This window comes from Podarcis raffonei, chromosome 1 (assembly GCF_027172205.1).
Source record: "Podarcis raffonei isolate rPodRaf1 chromosome 1, rPodRaf1.pri, whole genome shotgun sequence".
NCBI classification, from domain to species: Eukaryota; Metazoa; Chordata; class Lepidosauria; order Squamata; family Lacertidae; genus Podarcis; species Podarcis raffonei.
The window spans coordinates 105,649,997-105,665,048 of NC_070602.1; the positions used below are offsets into that span (position 1 = coordinate 105,649,997).

The 15,052-nt window shown below is 41.6% G+C and overlaps 1 protein-coding gene across 4 annotated transcripts in view; it reads left to right on the forward strand.

Annotated features, from left to right (window-relative positions):
• UPP2 (uridine phosphorylase 2) overlaps positions 1 to 14,056 on the forward strand; it is a 29,447-nt gene extending 15,391 nt beyond the window's left edge. For 3 of the 4 annotated variants that reach the window (XM_053407437.1, XM_053407427.1, XM_053407458.1), the window contains 5 exons: positions 229 to 387; positions 5,615 to 5,729; positions 7,104 to 7,313; positions 11,147 to 11,293; positions 13,818 to 14,056. In XM_053407437.1, coding sequence (XP_053263412.1) covers positions 229 to 387; positions 5,615 to 5,729; positions 7,104 to 7,313; positions 11,147 to 11,293; positions 13,818 to 13,987 — 801 coding nt within the window. In that variant the 3' untranslated portion in view covers positions 13,988 to 14,056. Of the gene's footprint in view, positions 1 to 228; positions 388 to 5,614; positions 5,730 to 7,103; positions 7,314 to 11,146; positions 11,294 to 11,999; positions 12,150 to 13,817 lie in introns of those variants that run through there. The other variant, XM_053407447.1, reaches the window with a different exon arrangement.
• Positions 14,057 to 15,052: the final 996 nt, after the last annotated feature.

The following is a 15,052-nucleotide window of genomic DNA, read 5'->3' on the forward strand; positions in this document are numbered from 1 at the left end:
AATATGCCGGCATATTTTATATCCGCAAGATTTCCTGTGATAACTGAGATAAAACCCACTTCCATAGTGCTCCTTGCATACAGTCTTGCATAAATGGGCCAGGCAATCTACGTATTTACCCTTCTTTTCCAGGCGTACCCCGCTTTGGCTATAAAATCGTATCTTATCGCCAGCGCATGCCAAGTCTCTGTTGTTGCTATGGCTGATAATCTGATGATTTATTTCCAGTTTGTCTGCGTGGGTGGGAGCCCCAACAGAATGAAAGCTTTTGCTCAGTTCATGCATAAAGAACTTGGACTCGAAGGAGATGGCAAAGACATAAAAGATATTTGTGCCGGGACGGACCGATACTGCATGTACAAAGTCGGGCCGGTGCTCTCCATCAGTGTAAGTACGTTACAGGGCACCCAAAACACTTCCATTAGCGGCACAGCAGTAACTGATGACTTTAGCACATTGTTCACATCTCTTATTTAATATTTAATGTGGATCTAGCAGTTGCGAGAGGCACTGCAATGAAAGGCTTTATAATCAAGGGACTTCGCAAGAAGCCAAACTACAACTGCTACAGCAAGAGGAACAGCTTTTCAGGAATCACCCTTATTACACTTGCCCAGCCAGTGACTTAGCCTTGACTGGCAGGCAGCTCTTTGACGAGCAAGAGGCTCTTGCCGTCTTTATGCTTTCCACTATTTCTACTGGCTCTGCCAAGAACGCCTGAGGCCACATCCTGTAATCTCTGTACATTCCTTGAGTGTTAAACCAGAAATATGGGAAGCTGAACAAAGTGGTTACCTTGAAAATGCAGAGTCTCTGCTTCACAGGCTTGCAGATCAGCTCCTAGTATGTGGGTTGCACGGCCCACGCTGGTCCTTGATTGGTCACTGTTTGCAGTATGAAGGAGGAATGGGGTGAAGTCGCAGGCACATATGTGATGGTGGGGTTGGATGTGCTCTAGAGCAGGGGAAGCCAACAAGGTGCCCTTCAGATGTTATTGGACCCCATCATTCCTGACTATTTGCCATGCCGGCTGAGGTGGATAGGAAATAGTACAACAACATTTGCATGGTACCATGTCGGCTACCCCTGCACTAGAGATTCATGCATGCTTCTTCAAAGCCAGTAAAGGGATAAGCCCTGAAATGCAGGCAGAAAACCAGGAATGAGAAAAAATGGCCTCTCAAAATTTTCCATGCTACTTGTGGGCAGCCAAGCTGGGGGCGGGGGGCGCGTAAACTAGGAAGGGGAGAGGTGAAATTTTGGAGAGGAGGGACCTCTTCTAAGAAATTTTGGTTCACTTAATGTTGAATCGAACTTGATGAGCTATAAGAATGAGACTTGGAAAGAGTATGGGCCCAAGCCTATTGTTTTCTTCAGTAATGTTAGCGTAGCATTAAATACGAAATGCCGTTTAACCCAGCATTCATGAATAGAAGAATGCGGGCACCCATTTCACCAAATCTTCTGCAAGGAAATTCTCCACTAGTTAAGTAGGAGCTCAAAGACCAAAACAAAACAAAACCAAATCTGCACAGGAGGATTGGGGAGAAAGCCAGTACAGATTTAGGAGATGGAGTGGAACCATGGTGAATACAACCCTAAGGTTTATAGTCAACTAAGTCTTACTCAGAGTAGACCCACTGAAATCAATGAACTTGTGTTAGTCAAGTCTTTTAGCTTCAATGGGTCTACTCTCAGTACGACTAGTATGCTTATTTACTATCTGCTGGGTTGGTAAATAAAGGCATTTGTCACTGCCATCATACCACATTTGCAGTGTAGGCATCTAAACACTAGTCCCTATGAAGCCTCCCAAAATGTAACATAACCATTTGTCCTTCCTAATAAAAATATGCAGAAGTAGTTGTCTAATCCCTTTAAAAGCTGTCTGAGGTGGTGGCATTCAGCACATCCTGTAAAAGCAAATCCTACAACTTTACTATGTACTGTGTGAAGAAATACTGTACCTCTTGTTGTCTGACCTGTACTTTCCACCTCAGTTCACTGTATCGCCCTGGGTGCTAATGTTATTTGGGGGGGGGGATTCTCTCTAACCCCTTTCCCCACCACACAACCCACTATCATATCTGCCCTTATTCACCATTGTGTTCAGTGAGGTGTACTCTCTAGTAAATGCGCTTAAAATTTCAATCATCATGTCCCCGTAAAATAGGTAAGAATCCAAGGCCCAATATTGTTAAACTGACTCACCCAAATTACCCGTTTCTTGAAATTCTAGCAAATTTCTCATTTCTGAGAGGGTACGTTCCATTTTATAACTAATTTAGCAGCAATATTTCTTTCATTCCCTTCAGACACTTCTCGAGCAGTTATTTCCAATCCGATCTTTCCGGCATTCGAAAACGCTACATGTTTTAAACTTTAATATGCTGAGTGAAAAATTGCTGTGGCTTGTTCTTGCTGTTTCTATAAATTATTTCCCTGTTCTTTGGATACATGGAATGTAACAGATGTACAGGCCTGCCTAGGAAATTCCCTACCTACATCTTTGCTAGACAAGTGAGACTTAAGATTAATAGGCTGGGAGCACAAAATTCACTTCCCATGCAAGTCAAAGGGGGTGTTTTTGTTGTGGCATTGAACAGAAGCTGGATCAGTTTCAATGACTATGATTTATCCTACCCTTCTGTCTGAATCATGTTGTATGTCTTGGGATGCCACCGCATATTGACTTTGAAAGGCCCTTGCGCTACCTTATTAACAGAGGAAGCAGACATTTTTGATAAGGTCAGCAGTCTTTAAGGTGAAGTCTTAGGGTCACTTCCTGCGGAACACAGGTGGTGGTATTTGGAGGAAAACACTGTGCCAAGCATGTACGTGCCCCGGGTTGCAATCCACAAGTGACTTGGGATGTCAGAAGCTTGCAGTGAAACCAGCTTGAGAATGTCACTTATGTACAGGTCAACCAGATTTTATAGCTCTGGGAAATACAGTTTACTGACTTAGGCTATGTACACGAGTGGCTGAAAATGCAACAAGGTTGCCCACCCACCCCATGCTGTTTTTCAGGTTGCATTTAAACTTGCTGTACACACCACTGTACATACTGCTGTACACACCGCAAGTGCAAATGTACACGGTACATTACCTGGTTTGTTTCTCTGTGCCGGTAACCCCCAGTGAAGCTGCCTGTGCATGTGCTGCCATCTGTGCATGTACAATGGTTGTCAGAACTGTGCACACCTCAGCTTTACCACGGCTTGCATTTTCAAATCAGATGCAACCTGGTTTGAGGCGTGTTTCTCAAGAAACTGCAGGATACGTTAGGCTAACAGCGGTGGGAGTGCACTGGAGAGGAGAAAACAGTAATGCTTATGCAGGCAATGTATACGCACTTGCCCCCTGCACTCATTTAGATGTGCAGTAGCTCCTACTGGCACCTATTGTAACAGAGGTGGGGAGCCTCCCCCTGCCTGCAGATGCTGATGATGAAAACCCATCATTCCTGACCTCTTGCCACGCTGGCTGGGATTGGTGGGGTCCATATTTCCCACTCTTGCACTGCAACACTCTCCATCATCTACTCTGCACATAGCACACTTCAGCTTTTTCCTAAGGAACAGCCTTTGAACCAGAGCTGAGGGGAAGGAAAAGCTCCTCAGGAAAAGCTGAGGGGAAGGAAAAGGACTCAGGAGAGCTTCGGTTGCAACTGAGTGGCCCAACAAATCACAGTGTCCCAAGAACAGAAGCAGCACAAAAGTGTGTGCAGGTGGGCAAGGGAATGGTAAAAGCAAGGCTCCCAGAAAGCTTCTTTGGCACCTTGGTTTTTTGTGAGTGCAGGATTGCACCATTAAGACTGTGAGCTGGCAGGCAGGCAGGCAGACAGATCCTGGTTTAAATCTTGCCTTGGGCTCATGTTGTGACTTTCCACAATCCACTTTGCTTTCCACCTCAGCTCTTCATCTGCAATACTGGGGAAATAATACTGACCTATGTTGCAAAAACTATTAAATAATCCATGGGAAATGTGCTGAACATTTTAATCTATGCACACACACTCTCTCTTAATTATTGGTAGTAATCTAAGCAAGATTACTATGTTTACATGAGGAGATCTGTCCCACTGAAAGATACAATTTGCAGAACCCTTACAAAATGATCAATTTACAGCAGAGCAACTCAGTGGTAAGGCAACTGTTTTGCATGCAGAGGGTCCCAAGTTCAGTCACTGGCATCTCAGCATCAGGCTGAAAAAGCGTCGGTTTCAAAATTGTGGGGAGCCACTGCCTGTCAGTGTAGATAACGCTAAGCTAGATAGACCAGCAGACTGATTCAGTACAAGGCAGCTTCCTATCTTCCTATGATGATGGGACAAAAAGAGCCAGAGCTTTTGATGGATTTGCAAGCGAACTTCAGATTTGCACCATGTTAATTTGAATTAAGACTGATGGAATACATCCATACGATACAAATTCTAAGTTGTGCAGTGTTGCTGTTTGATGGTTTGAAAAAGCACTATGTGATTTAGTTTATAAAACCAAAAACTGTGAGAATCAGCACATTTCAGAGCCAATGCAAAGTGACATTCGAGTGCAGTGCAGAATCCGCTCGTAAGCAAACATGAAACATTTAAGGCCCATCCAAACAAACATAAACACATTTCAGTAATGTTTCAGTAATGTGAGAATTGTGTTTAGCTCTGAAAATGAGACTTCAATGTGCTTTACTTTGGTTAGATTTTGCCTCCAGTCCCCCCCGCCATTTCTTTTAGAAATAAGATAACCCTGTGTGGGTATTATTCCTGTTTCAGTGTCTAGTTAATGGAATATATTGGAAAGCTATATTTAGTTATTGCAGTGTTTTGCACTCACAAGTCATTTTGGGTTATGTCCAATTTTGATGCAGCAGGAAGAATCTACTGTGGAAGTGGGGGCCAGGAAAGCAGTTTGTGTCCATTCCTCCTCTTCCCTACAGACCCCAGCGCTCCCCCAAAATCTTACCACCAACCCCTGAAATGATTTGGGGGTGCAAGAAAGGGAACTGGGAAAAATTGCTTCCCTTTGTTTGTTAGCAGATGACTCCCACAAGATCACCAGCGCTAGAACACTCAGGACACTCAGGACACTGAGGTCCAGTGCTGAGGGCCTTCTGGCGGTTCCCTCATTGCGAGAAGTGAGGTTACAGGGAACCAGACAGAGGGCCTTCTCGGTAGTGGCGCCCGCCCTGTGGAGGAAATAAGCAGCTATCTTCTCTTTAAAGGACATCTGAAGGCAGCCCTGTTTAGGGAAGTTTTTAATATTTAATGCTGTATTGTTTTTAACACTCGATTGGAAGCCGCCCAGAGTGGCTGGGGAAACTCAGCCAGATGGGAGGGGTATAAATAATATATTATTATTATTATTATTATTATTATTATTATTATTATTATTATTATTATTAGAATGGCCAACTGAATACTAGCCATTGCTGTCAATGGGGGATAGCAAAATTACATGCCCTTTCCCTTGGCTGGATCACTCCCCACATATCCACTGGCATAGGCTTCTATTGTGCACCAGTACTTTTATGCTTAAGGTTATTATTTTGATTTTTTAAAAATCAGTTTGGCTTAGAATGTATAAAGTTATATTGCTTCTCTTTTTTTTCTTAACAGCATGGGATGGGTGTTCCATCCATTTCTATCATGCTTCATGAGCTAATCAAATTGCTACACCATGCAAAATGCCGTGATGTTACCATTATACGCATCGGTACTTCAGGGGGATTAGGTGAGCAAAGAATTTTGCTGCTACCAGGCGCAGGAGATGGAAATGAAATACATCTCAAGAAAAGGTCATGTCTTTATGAGATTTTTGTACTTAAAAAAATAAAAAATCAAGTCAACAAATATCAACCTGCTAAGATATATGAAAGATCACAAATATGTATTTTTCTAATGTAGCATCAGCTTGAAAACACAGGACTTGATGTTCTTTTTAAAGTCATTTGGATTTGATTTCCCCCTAACTGACCCAAATACCAACACATATGAGTGACTGATAAAAACACACACACACCATGTTATCCATATTGTGAAAATGCTTTGTTCCAATGACCAAAAAAATATTCTCCAAAATTTAGACTCCTGCTTTTTTAAAATAAGGATTTTCCATAGAATTAAGAGGCAAATAAACTCCCTCTTGAAATTTGTTTGTACAGTGAACATAGCTGACTGGACAATTCTGTCTAGGTACAAAGTAACTGACGGCCCTTTCACCCACTGAAAGTTATCTGAATGTGATCCAGAATTATATGTCACTTTTAAAGACCTGATAGATGACAATCACTGTCATGGCCCTGAATGCCCTATATACGTTTGATAACTGGGGTGGTACACATGAGTAACATTTTGAGTAAATGGCTGTGTGTACACCATACATTTAAAGCACACACACAAACACCCAGCAAAGAATCCTTGGAACTATAGTTTGTTAAGGATGTGAGGAACAACAAACTACAGTTCTCAGAATTCTTTGAGCAGAAGCAAGGGGAAACAAGTAGTATAAAAGGTAAAGGGACCCCTGACCATTAGGTCCAGTCATGACTGACTCTGGGGTTGCGGCGCTCATCTCGCTTTATTGGCCGAGGGAGCCAGCGTACAGCTTCCGGGTCATGTGGCCAGCATGACTAAGCCGCTTCTGGCAAACCAGAGCAGCGCACAGAAACGCCGTTTATCTTTCTGCTGGAGCAGTACCTATTTATCTACTTGCAATTTGATGTGCTTTCAAACTGCTAGGTTGGCAGGAGCAGGGACCGAGCAACGGGAGCTCATCCTGTCGCGGGGATTCGAACCGCCGACCTTCTGATCAGCAAGTCCTAGGCTCTGTGGTTTAACCCACAGCGCCACCCGCATCCCTTAACAAGTAGTATAGGTGTGTTTTAAGTGTAAGGTGAGGATGTATCCAATTCCACCTCTATGAAAATTCAATCACTTCCCTCCCACATGGCATGTAACCTCCTGCCAGTCTATTTCTTGCATAAACTGAGCTGACTAGCCAAATGTTTTGTTATGTTCATGATCACCGAGATCAAGCTTCCTATAATGTATAATTGTGGGCTTATTTAATGCAGTCTTTTAACTTTATCCCTATTTCTGTTTTCAGGGATTGAGCCTGGCTCTGTTGTAATAACAGACACGGCTGTTGATTCATTTTTTAAGCCGCAGTTTGAGCAGGTGATATTGGACAATGTGGTAACGCGAAGCACGGAACTTGATCGAGACCTTGCTGAGGAACTACTTGAATGTAGCAGACAGATTAAGGATTTCCCATCCCTCATTGGCCATACAATGTGCACTGATGATTTTTATGAGGGTGAGTGGGAACTGCTTTATACATTATAAAGGTCATGACACAGCTTTGCCAGGTTTTGTCTGGTGCTGTCTATGGGCCTACAGTTAGTTTTATCCTTGTGTCTTTTAGATAACTTAAAAAGCAACTCCATACATGATTACTCAGAAGTAAGTACCATTGCACCCAATGGGACTTACTTCTAGGATAAGATAAGAGCCTTAAATGTTGTAAAACAAACAGAAATGAACAACAGTGCAGTCCTAAAGACATTTAGGGCAGAAGCAATTCTCACTGAATTCAACAGTTAGGCTTACTCCTGTGTAAGTGTGCATGGGATTGCACTGACTGTAATCCTATGTACACTTACCTGAGAATAAGCTTCACTGAACACAGTTGGACTTACAGAGCAATTCTATGCATGTTTATGCAGAACTAACTTTCTTTACCTACTTTCCTTACTCACTAGAATAAACTGTAGTAATTTTTCCTTAATTTTTAAGGATTGATGAAATATAATTTCATTACCTTTGAGACCATTTGAGAGGAGCATTCTGCCTCTCCTGTTTTTATAGAATATTTCTTGAAAGAATTGTTTTGAAGGAAAATGAGGCAACAGTTATCTTTAATTCTTCTATGGTTACTTATTATTTTAGATGTGTGGTGAAATCAAATTCAACCACGAACATTTATCATATAAATAAATGAATATTGAATTTTTCGCCATATCTGGAAGTAGCTGTTTGAACAAGTGCCCACAGACTGTATATTTTTTGGTTACTACATAATGTGGAGTCTCATCTGCAAGTGAAAAGAGATCTAAAGGGAAAGTATTATATAGTTGTTAAAAGGAGTTTAAGGTGGCGTACATGGCTCTCTCCATCTTCACTTAATCTTCATTAACAACCCGGTGAGATAGGTTAGGCTGAGAGGCAGGGACTGGCCCAAGGTCACCCAATGGGCTTCATAGATGAGTGGAAAATTGAGTTCTGGTCTCCCAATTCCTAGACCGACACTCTGACCGCTACACCACAGTGGGTCTAAAGTGCCAAGCATATTAGAATCAAGTTTATAAGTTTTCAGTAATGTAACATACTTTCCAAACAATAGCCTGGTTCTCATTTCACATTAAACCATGGTCCACTGGCTGCCCACCATGGACAAAATAAGCCAGAGTCTGGCTTGTTGAGTCATCCATACCTGGCCTTGTTTGCTTTGCCCCAAGCAACCCAACAAGCAATAACCAAGGTCTGTTCTTGGCTCGTCGTTCATAGTTAGTTTGGGGAAAATGGCAAGCCAACCCCCTTAAAGAAAATCAGCTGAGGCCTTTCAGCATGTGTCTCCCCACCATCAGGGGTGATGCTGATATCCATAGGGCAGAGGTCTTTTCAGCTGTGGCCTCCCAAAGGAAGCTCACATGACAATGACACTCCCCATCCCCCTGTAGACACTGGGGGGACGACCCTCTTATTTTTTATATGGTAAAATTTTTGGCAGCTGCTGCTGTTTTTTCTGTTGTTTTACATTGTGGTTTTCTCATAACGTATTTTCTTTTTCTTAATCTTTATGTTTTTAAATCTCTCTCTCACCACACACACACCATGACAGTGAATCCAACTTCCCATTTCTTCCTGAGAAAAATCTAAGGTTCCCTTGATAACAATTGCCCATCCATCCCTCATCCTCAACAACTTGTACAAATTCATTGTCATTCTGTAAGAAACGACCATATCATATTAAACAGTTAAAGTAAAACAGTCCCTTGTCAATAATCATAACATCATGTTAGCAGCTGGATTACACTCTAGTTACTTCCTGTGACAGGATTATAGCTTCCAAAATTACTTTACAGAAGAAAAATGTCAAGAAGTGTGGCATTTATGTAAATAACCATTAGCGCCTCTGTGCTACCTTAGAACCTTTTCTTTGGAGGCAATTAAATGCTGTTTGCAAAGTGGATGAAACAGAATAAATGGAGAATTAATAATCTGAGGCCTATTTATAAACTGTTGGATCTGTTTGCAAGCACAGCCATCTGTGGTTTTGCTCAAGGCCACATTTTATCAAAGCCATTTCAGAGGATTAATGCAGAAATGAAAACACAATGAAATGGTTTGCCCAGGTTTAGTACAAGATGAAGGTATGTGCTTGGCATATTCAAAAATATTACTTACAATTAAAATAAACACAGCTTATTATGCTTCTCATTAACAAGTAGCCTAACTAGATAGTGTGCTGTTGGTGGGATCGCCAATCACAGAGTCTGTTATAAACATTAAATGGCAGGTTGGGGGGGGGGACATTATTGTTGGTGGCACCAGAAGGGAGGCTTATGTGAAAAATCACCTGCCCCACATAGAAATTAGCAATTGGGGGGAGGGCAGAATCTCCCACAACATGGCTGCTAAGAAAGCCACTACTGCATTGTGTAGCCGGGCTCTTAGATTCCAGCTTCTACTTAAAACAATAATTGGCAATGCAATCTTATGGATAGCTACACAGAACTAAGACCTACTGAGTTCCATGGGGCATACTCCCAAGAAAATGTGTAGAGTACAAATGAGGCAATTGTCGTGCTATTACAATACTTCCATTAAACTTGACCCTACTGGCCATGCTGGCTGGGTCTGACAGGAGCTGAGGTCCAAAAACATCTGGAGGGCCACAGATTCCAAATTCCTCGCATATAGGAATGAAACAGAATGAGATCCCTTGCACTATACTTCATTTTTATGAGGAACTAAGACACTAATTAAAGAAACTACTTCCCAGAGCATTAAATAATACTTCTTTACATATATATGTAAACATTTTATACTATTTGAGCTTAAAACTTTGCATTTCAATACAGATGTTCCCACCTTCCCTACACCATAGCTTGGTGTTGTATTTTCCTCAATACATGATTAAAAAGCAGCAGGAGATTGGGGCATATAATGCAAGGGCACGCAGTGCACCACCTCCTGGCTCAATAAGTGTGAAAATACATGCTGCTCCAGTTAGGAACGTTAAAAGTCGTGATGGCGAACATTACCAAATTAAACCACCTGCTAGCCAGTACATAGTAGCTGAGTGGCACATACCTCTCAGATCAGGTGGGTGGCAATACAACCACCCAATTTCTGCCTCCCCCACCCGTGAAATGTCAGCCAATAAACAGTTCACTGCCTTAAAGCAGAACAGTGGTAAAACAAATAGAGATTGTGTTTTGTGGGCTCCCCAGCATTGTCCTTCCTCATGTCTGAGGTTCTTGCAGCAGAAAGTCCAAATTTGCCACTATGGGTTGCATCCAACACTGCGAAAACGAGCTCCACTCAGACAGCGGGACTCCCCCTTCTCTCCCTGCATGCCCCTAAAATTTGCTCTGGAGGGTCCCCCATCCCTCTGGTGTAGATTTTGAGGGTGTCCAGGGGAGAGGAGAGGGAAGCTCCAGTTCACAAGCGGAAGTCTGTTGCATGAGTGGAACGACAGCGTTGGATACAACGCTATTGTCTTTTAGTGTACTGGTGCTACTGTTGTTTCATTACTGTTTTGTGCTGCTTTCCTCTGCACGGGATAACAGAGCGCATTATCCTTAATTTATTGAATCTTCGCCATAGTAATACAATGTTTTCAGACTCCGCATTTTTATATGCCTCTTTTGCGCTGTTTTGTTGGAATGTTAAAAAATACGTGGCAGATAAGGTATTAATATTTGAACGCGCACGCTATTAAAATAAAAAATTCCTGAGGTTTTCGTTTAAGCAGAACGTTGGCAAATTGGGTTTTCTGAAGAAAGCATTCTTTGAGACTGCAAGTCAACTCTGCCAACACATGGAAGTATAAAATACTTACATTTCCTTTTTTTTCCTTCTAAGGTCAGGGACGATTAGATGGAGCGTTGTGTTCCTTCTCCCGTGAAAAAAAGCTGGAGTACTTAAAAAGAGCTTACAATGCTGGAGTTAGAAACATCGAAATGGAGTCTACTGTATTTGCTGCTATGTGCAGGCTTTGTGGCCTTAAAGGTAAGACAGAGGGTAGATCTGGCTTTAAATTTGTTTCCCTCCTTTGCTGATGCTTCCTCCTTGCAACCCTCTTCTCTGAGAAGCACAAAGCGCTTTTCACTGCACAGTGACTGTCCACCATCTTTAGCTAAAGTGAATAATTAAGGCCCTGTCTTCACTGACACAGTATACTTGTGTCTGATTGAGGGATGGAAGCGTCCGTCATTTTGAGTTCTCTCCGTTTCTCATTTTCTAATCTTAAATTCAGTTCTCCACATTTTGCACCAATTTGCAATTAAAAAAAAAAATCCTCAAGAAAATTCACCAGCATAATAAACACATTTTTGTGTATGCAGTTTTGGCTGACATACACATTTTCCCTACATAGAAAGCATTGTTTAATGTTATTTTCACTAATATCTTCCTTATCATTCATCCTTCCCAATAATATACAAACCATTTGTAAACATTTTATAGAGAACTGCATCACAGAACTTGGAATAACAGGATGGCTGTGTTTCTGTGTGCATATTATTTCAGAAAACACAAATTTGATAGATTTGACTTGGAATGTGTACTAAAGTGAATTTCTTTGCCATACGACATCTGAATGATACCATTTCTTACTGAAAATGGAGGTTCATATGACTGAATGCTCCTTCTCTTCCCCCCTCAAAAAATTATCTGTACACAAAATCACAAAATTTTGTTCTTATTTTATTGTCAGGGAGAAAATTAGGCTAGAATTGCTTCCCTCAAGCTCTTAGCACCCTCAGGCAGCTGTTGAGACCTCAGTTCAAATAAGCAGCTGCATCATAGCAACTGAACTCATAAATACTCTTCCCTTTTCTGGAATCTGATCCATAGACCCAAGGACTAATACAACCCAAATACTGAGAATTTATTCAAAACCATCATTTCCCCAAAGGGAAAGTCTGGTCCTGGCTATTCAGATTTTATAAATCAATTATATGAGATTGATTGGGATGCATTGTACCCAAGGGGGAGTGGATTAATGATGTTAGAAAAACCAAAACATTTCAAGCCAGCTTGTGAAAATTTTCTAAGACTTTCATGTCAGTGTGTGTGTGTGTGTTGTTTCATTTTATAGTGGCTGCAAAGGTCACTGAGTTCCTGCTGACATTCTGGGGGTTGCATTCACTGTTTTTATTCAAGCTATTTTTAAAAGCTGAAGATATAAAGATCCACTGGTCAGAGCTTACATTTGAACTACTAACAAGAGCATTTCAGGAAGAATTTCTTTGTGCTATGCATTCCCTTCCATACCTCTCTTGGAGGCATAACCCTTGTTGGATTTTTATTATGGGGTTTTCTTATGTGTCTGTATTAGGGCAACCGAGGAAAATAGGTTTATAATTGTTTACAGGTCACATTGATGACCTCTACCAATTATAACTGAACTGCAGCTATGAAGGCTGCCAGTTTCTTTAAGAGTAGTGGCATGGTAAGGAATGCCAAATAAGGGTGCAGTTTTTGCATTACAGTCAATAGCTAGGGTGGCAATGTGTGCAACTTTGCAGAGGACCATCTTCTATTTGAAGGACTTAATTTAAAGATGAACAGCAATAAGAAGGGAGAGCAGGGACCTTGGTGCTACCCGTCATCAGTTGGCAAACATGGACTGCAGAACAGTATTATTATTTTTTAATTAGCTCTAAATTTCCATTGATGATGTAAATTAGCATATGCAAATCTGTCTTTTTTAAAAAGATGCACCCCCTCCCCCTCCACTGATTTTCCACAGTACCTCCCCTCACCAAGAAAAACAGCACCTTATGGGAGCAACTTTTACCTACCCTCACTGATTTATTTCAGTGTGCTTAAGAACTGGAAGGTCCAATCTCAGAGAGAGAGAGATGAATGCTCCATCAATAACTAAGTTTGCCTTGAAGATTTTTTTTAAAAAAATCATTTGACAATGTTTGAAAAGCCCAAATGGTTCAACCCTCTTTCCTGTTGGTCCTCCACTCATTTTCCTAGAAGTAAAAAAAAATGCCTTATGCTTGGGAAGGGGTTAACGGGCACCGGAAAGCCCCTTTCACACATGAGAGGATCTCATGGTTTCTGCAAGGAAATATAGTCAATGGTCCCCAGCTGAGAAATGATGCTCTGAACAGCATTTGCAGTGCATGGGCACAGAAAGGATTGGGGGGGGGAGACCTTTTGTTAAAGAGTGGCAGAACCTCAGTCAGCTATGTATTTTTATTGAGGGGCAGTTGCCCCTCTCTGCCCCACCCCCCGGCGATGCCCATGGCCACATGGAGCCACTTGTCTGTTAAAGAGACCTTTGTTGCCAACTGTTACCCGCTCCCCCTTTCTCAAGTTAAAGCTTTTCCTTTTCCTTCTGGGAGATGTAGGGAGGCTAGTAGCAAAGACAGGTTGGTTGTAAATAAATGGGCTGCAAACAAATAAAATTAGATTCCAGTCACAATCTCTGAGAAGATTGCGTTTGGTCTATGTATCTGATATAAAAAAACAAGCCTGAACCTCTTGTTTTCCCTTCTCCTGTTCACTTGGCTTCTAGCTGCAGTCGTCTGTGTGACTCTGCTTAATCGGCTTGAAGGAGACCAAATCACAGCACCTCACGAAGTTCTTCTGGATTACCAGCAGCGACCTCAGCAGCTGATTTCATTGTTCATCAGAAAATGCCTTGGATTATGGAACCCTAATGGATTATCAGAAGATGTCATCTAGAACAGATGCAAAATGGGATATTCTCTCTCTCTCTCTCTCTCTCTCTCTCTCTCTCTCACACACACACACACACACAAATGGTCTTTTAAGTCTCAACGTCTAGACCAGCCTGCTGCCCTCCATATATTGTTGAACTACAACTCCCATCATTCCTTGGCCAAGCTGGCTGGAACTGATAGGAGTCCAAAAATATTTGGAGGGCCACAAGTCAGTCTTCTCTGCTATAATCTACTGACAAGCCTTCAATCCAAAAGTCATCAGGAAGTTCCTTTTCATTGCACAAATATTTGAACGGAGCTCTCTCATGCCATGCATCTGGCAATGCTTTGCCCATGGGTGTCAGCTAAAGCAGCCAGTGAAAGGTATCTTTAGTTATCATTAAGGGCTGTTTATAATAGCGAGCCAAGCTAACTCTTGTACCTCAGAGATTACTTCCCAGTTGGCTCAAAAGCGAATCTACTGCTCTTGCATGTTACTGTTGTTCAGCACACCTGTGAAGAAAGGCTAGAATATTATCCTACAACACAGTGGGGTAACATTTCATTTTAGACATCTGTCAGAAATTGATCAAACAGCCTGGAAATGTTTAGACAGAATATGTCAATGTATAGCAGCTCTACAGCAGCACAGAAAAATGTTCCTGGTTGATTATACTGTGATCCTAGCTGAATATGTAGCACTTTAATGTTGATTTCTACCTGAGCGTTTCAGTAAATACCAGGTGATGAGCTCCATGATGACAGAGGAACCCAAAAAATAGAAGGGAAAGGAGACATTACAAATTCAGAAAATATGATCAGAAATTACTACCAACAAGTACTGTATTCATATTTGCTTGCTTATCTGAACTCACATGAAGAATTGTCTTTTTCTAAATGTAATAAGTGCACCTTGTGCCGGCTTAGGAGTCCAATTCTTTCCATAACCTATTTGCTTTTTAAACTGCTGTGTGCAATTGTATTTGAGATTGTGCTGCTTTGTAATAAGCTTAAGTTATTTATATACTTCATTGTTTAATATATCACATTACATCTGTTTAACACTTCTGCAAAATTGGTTAATAAA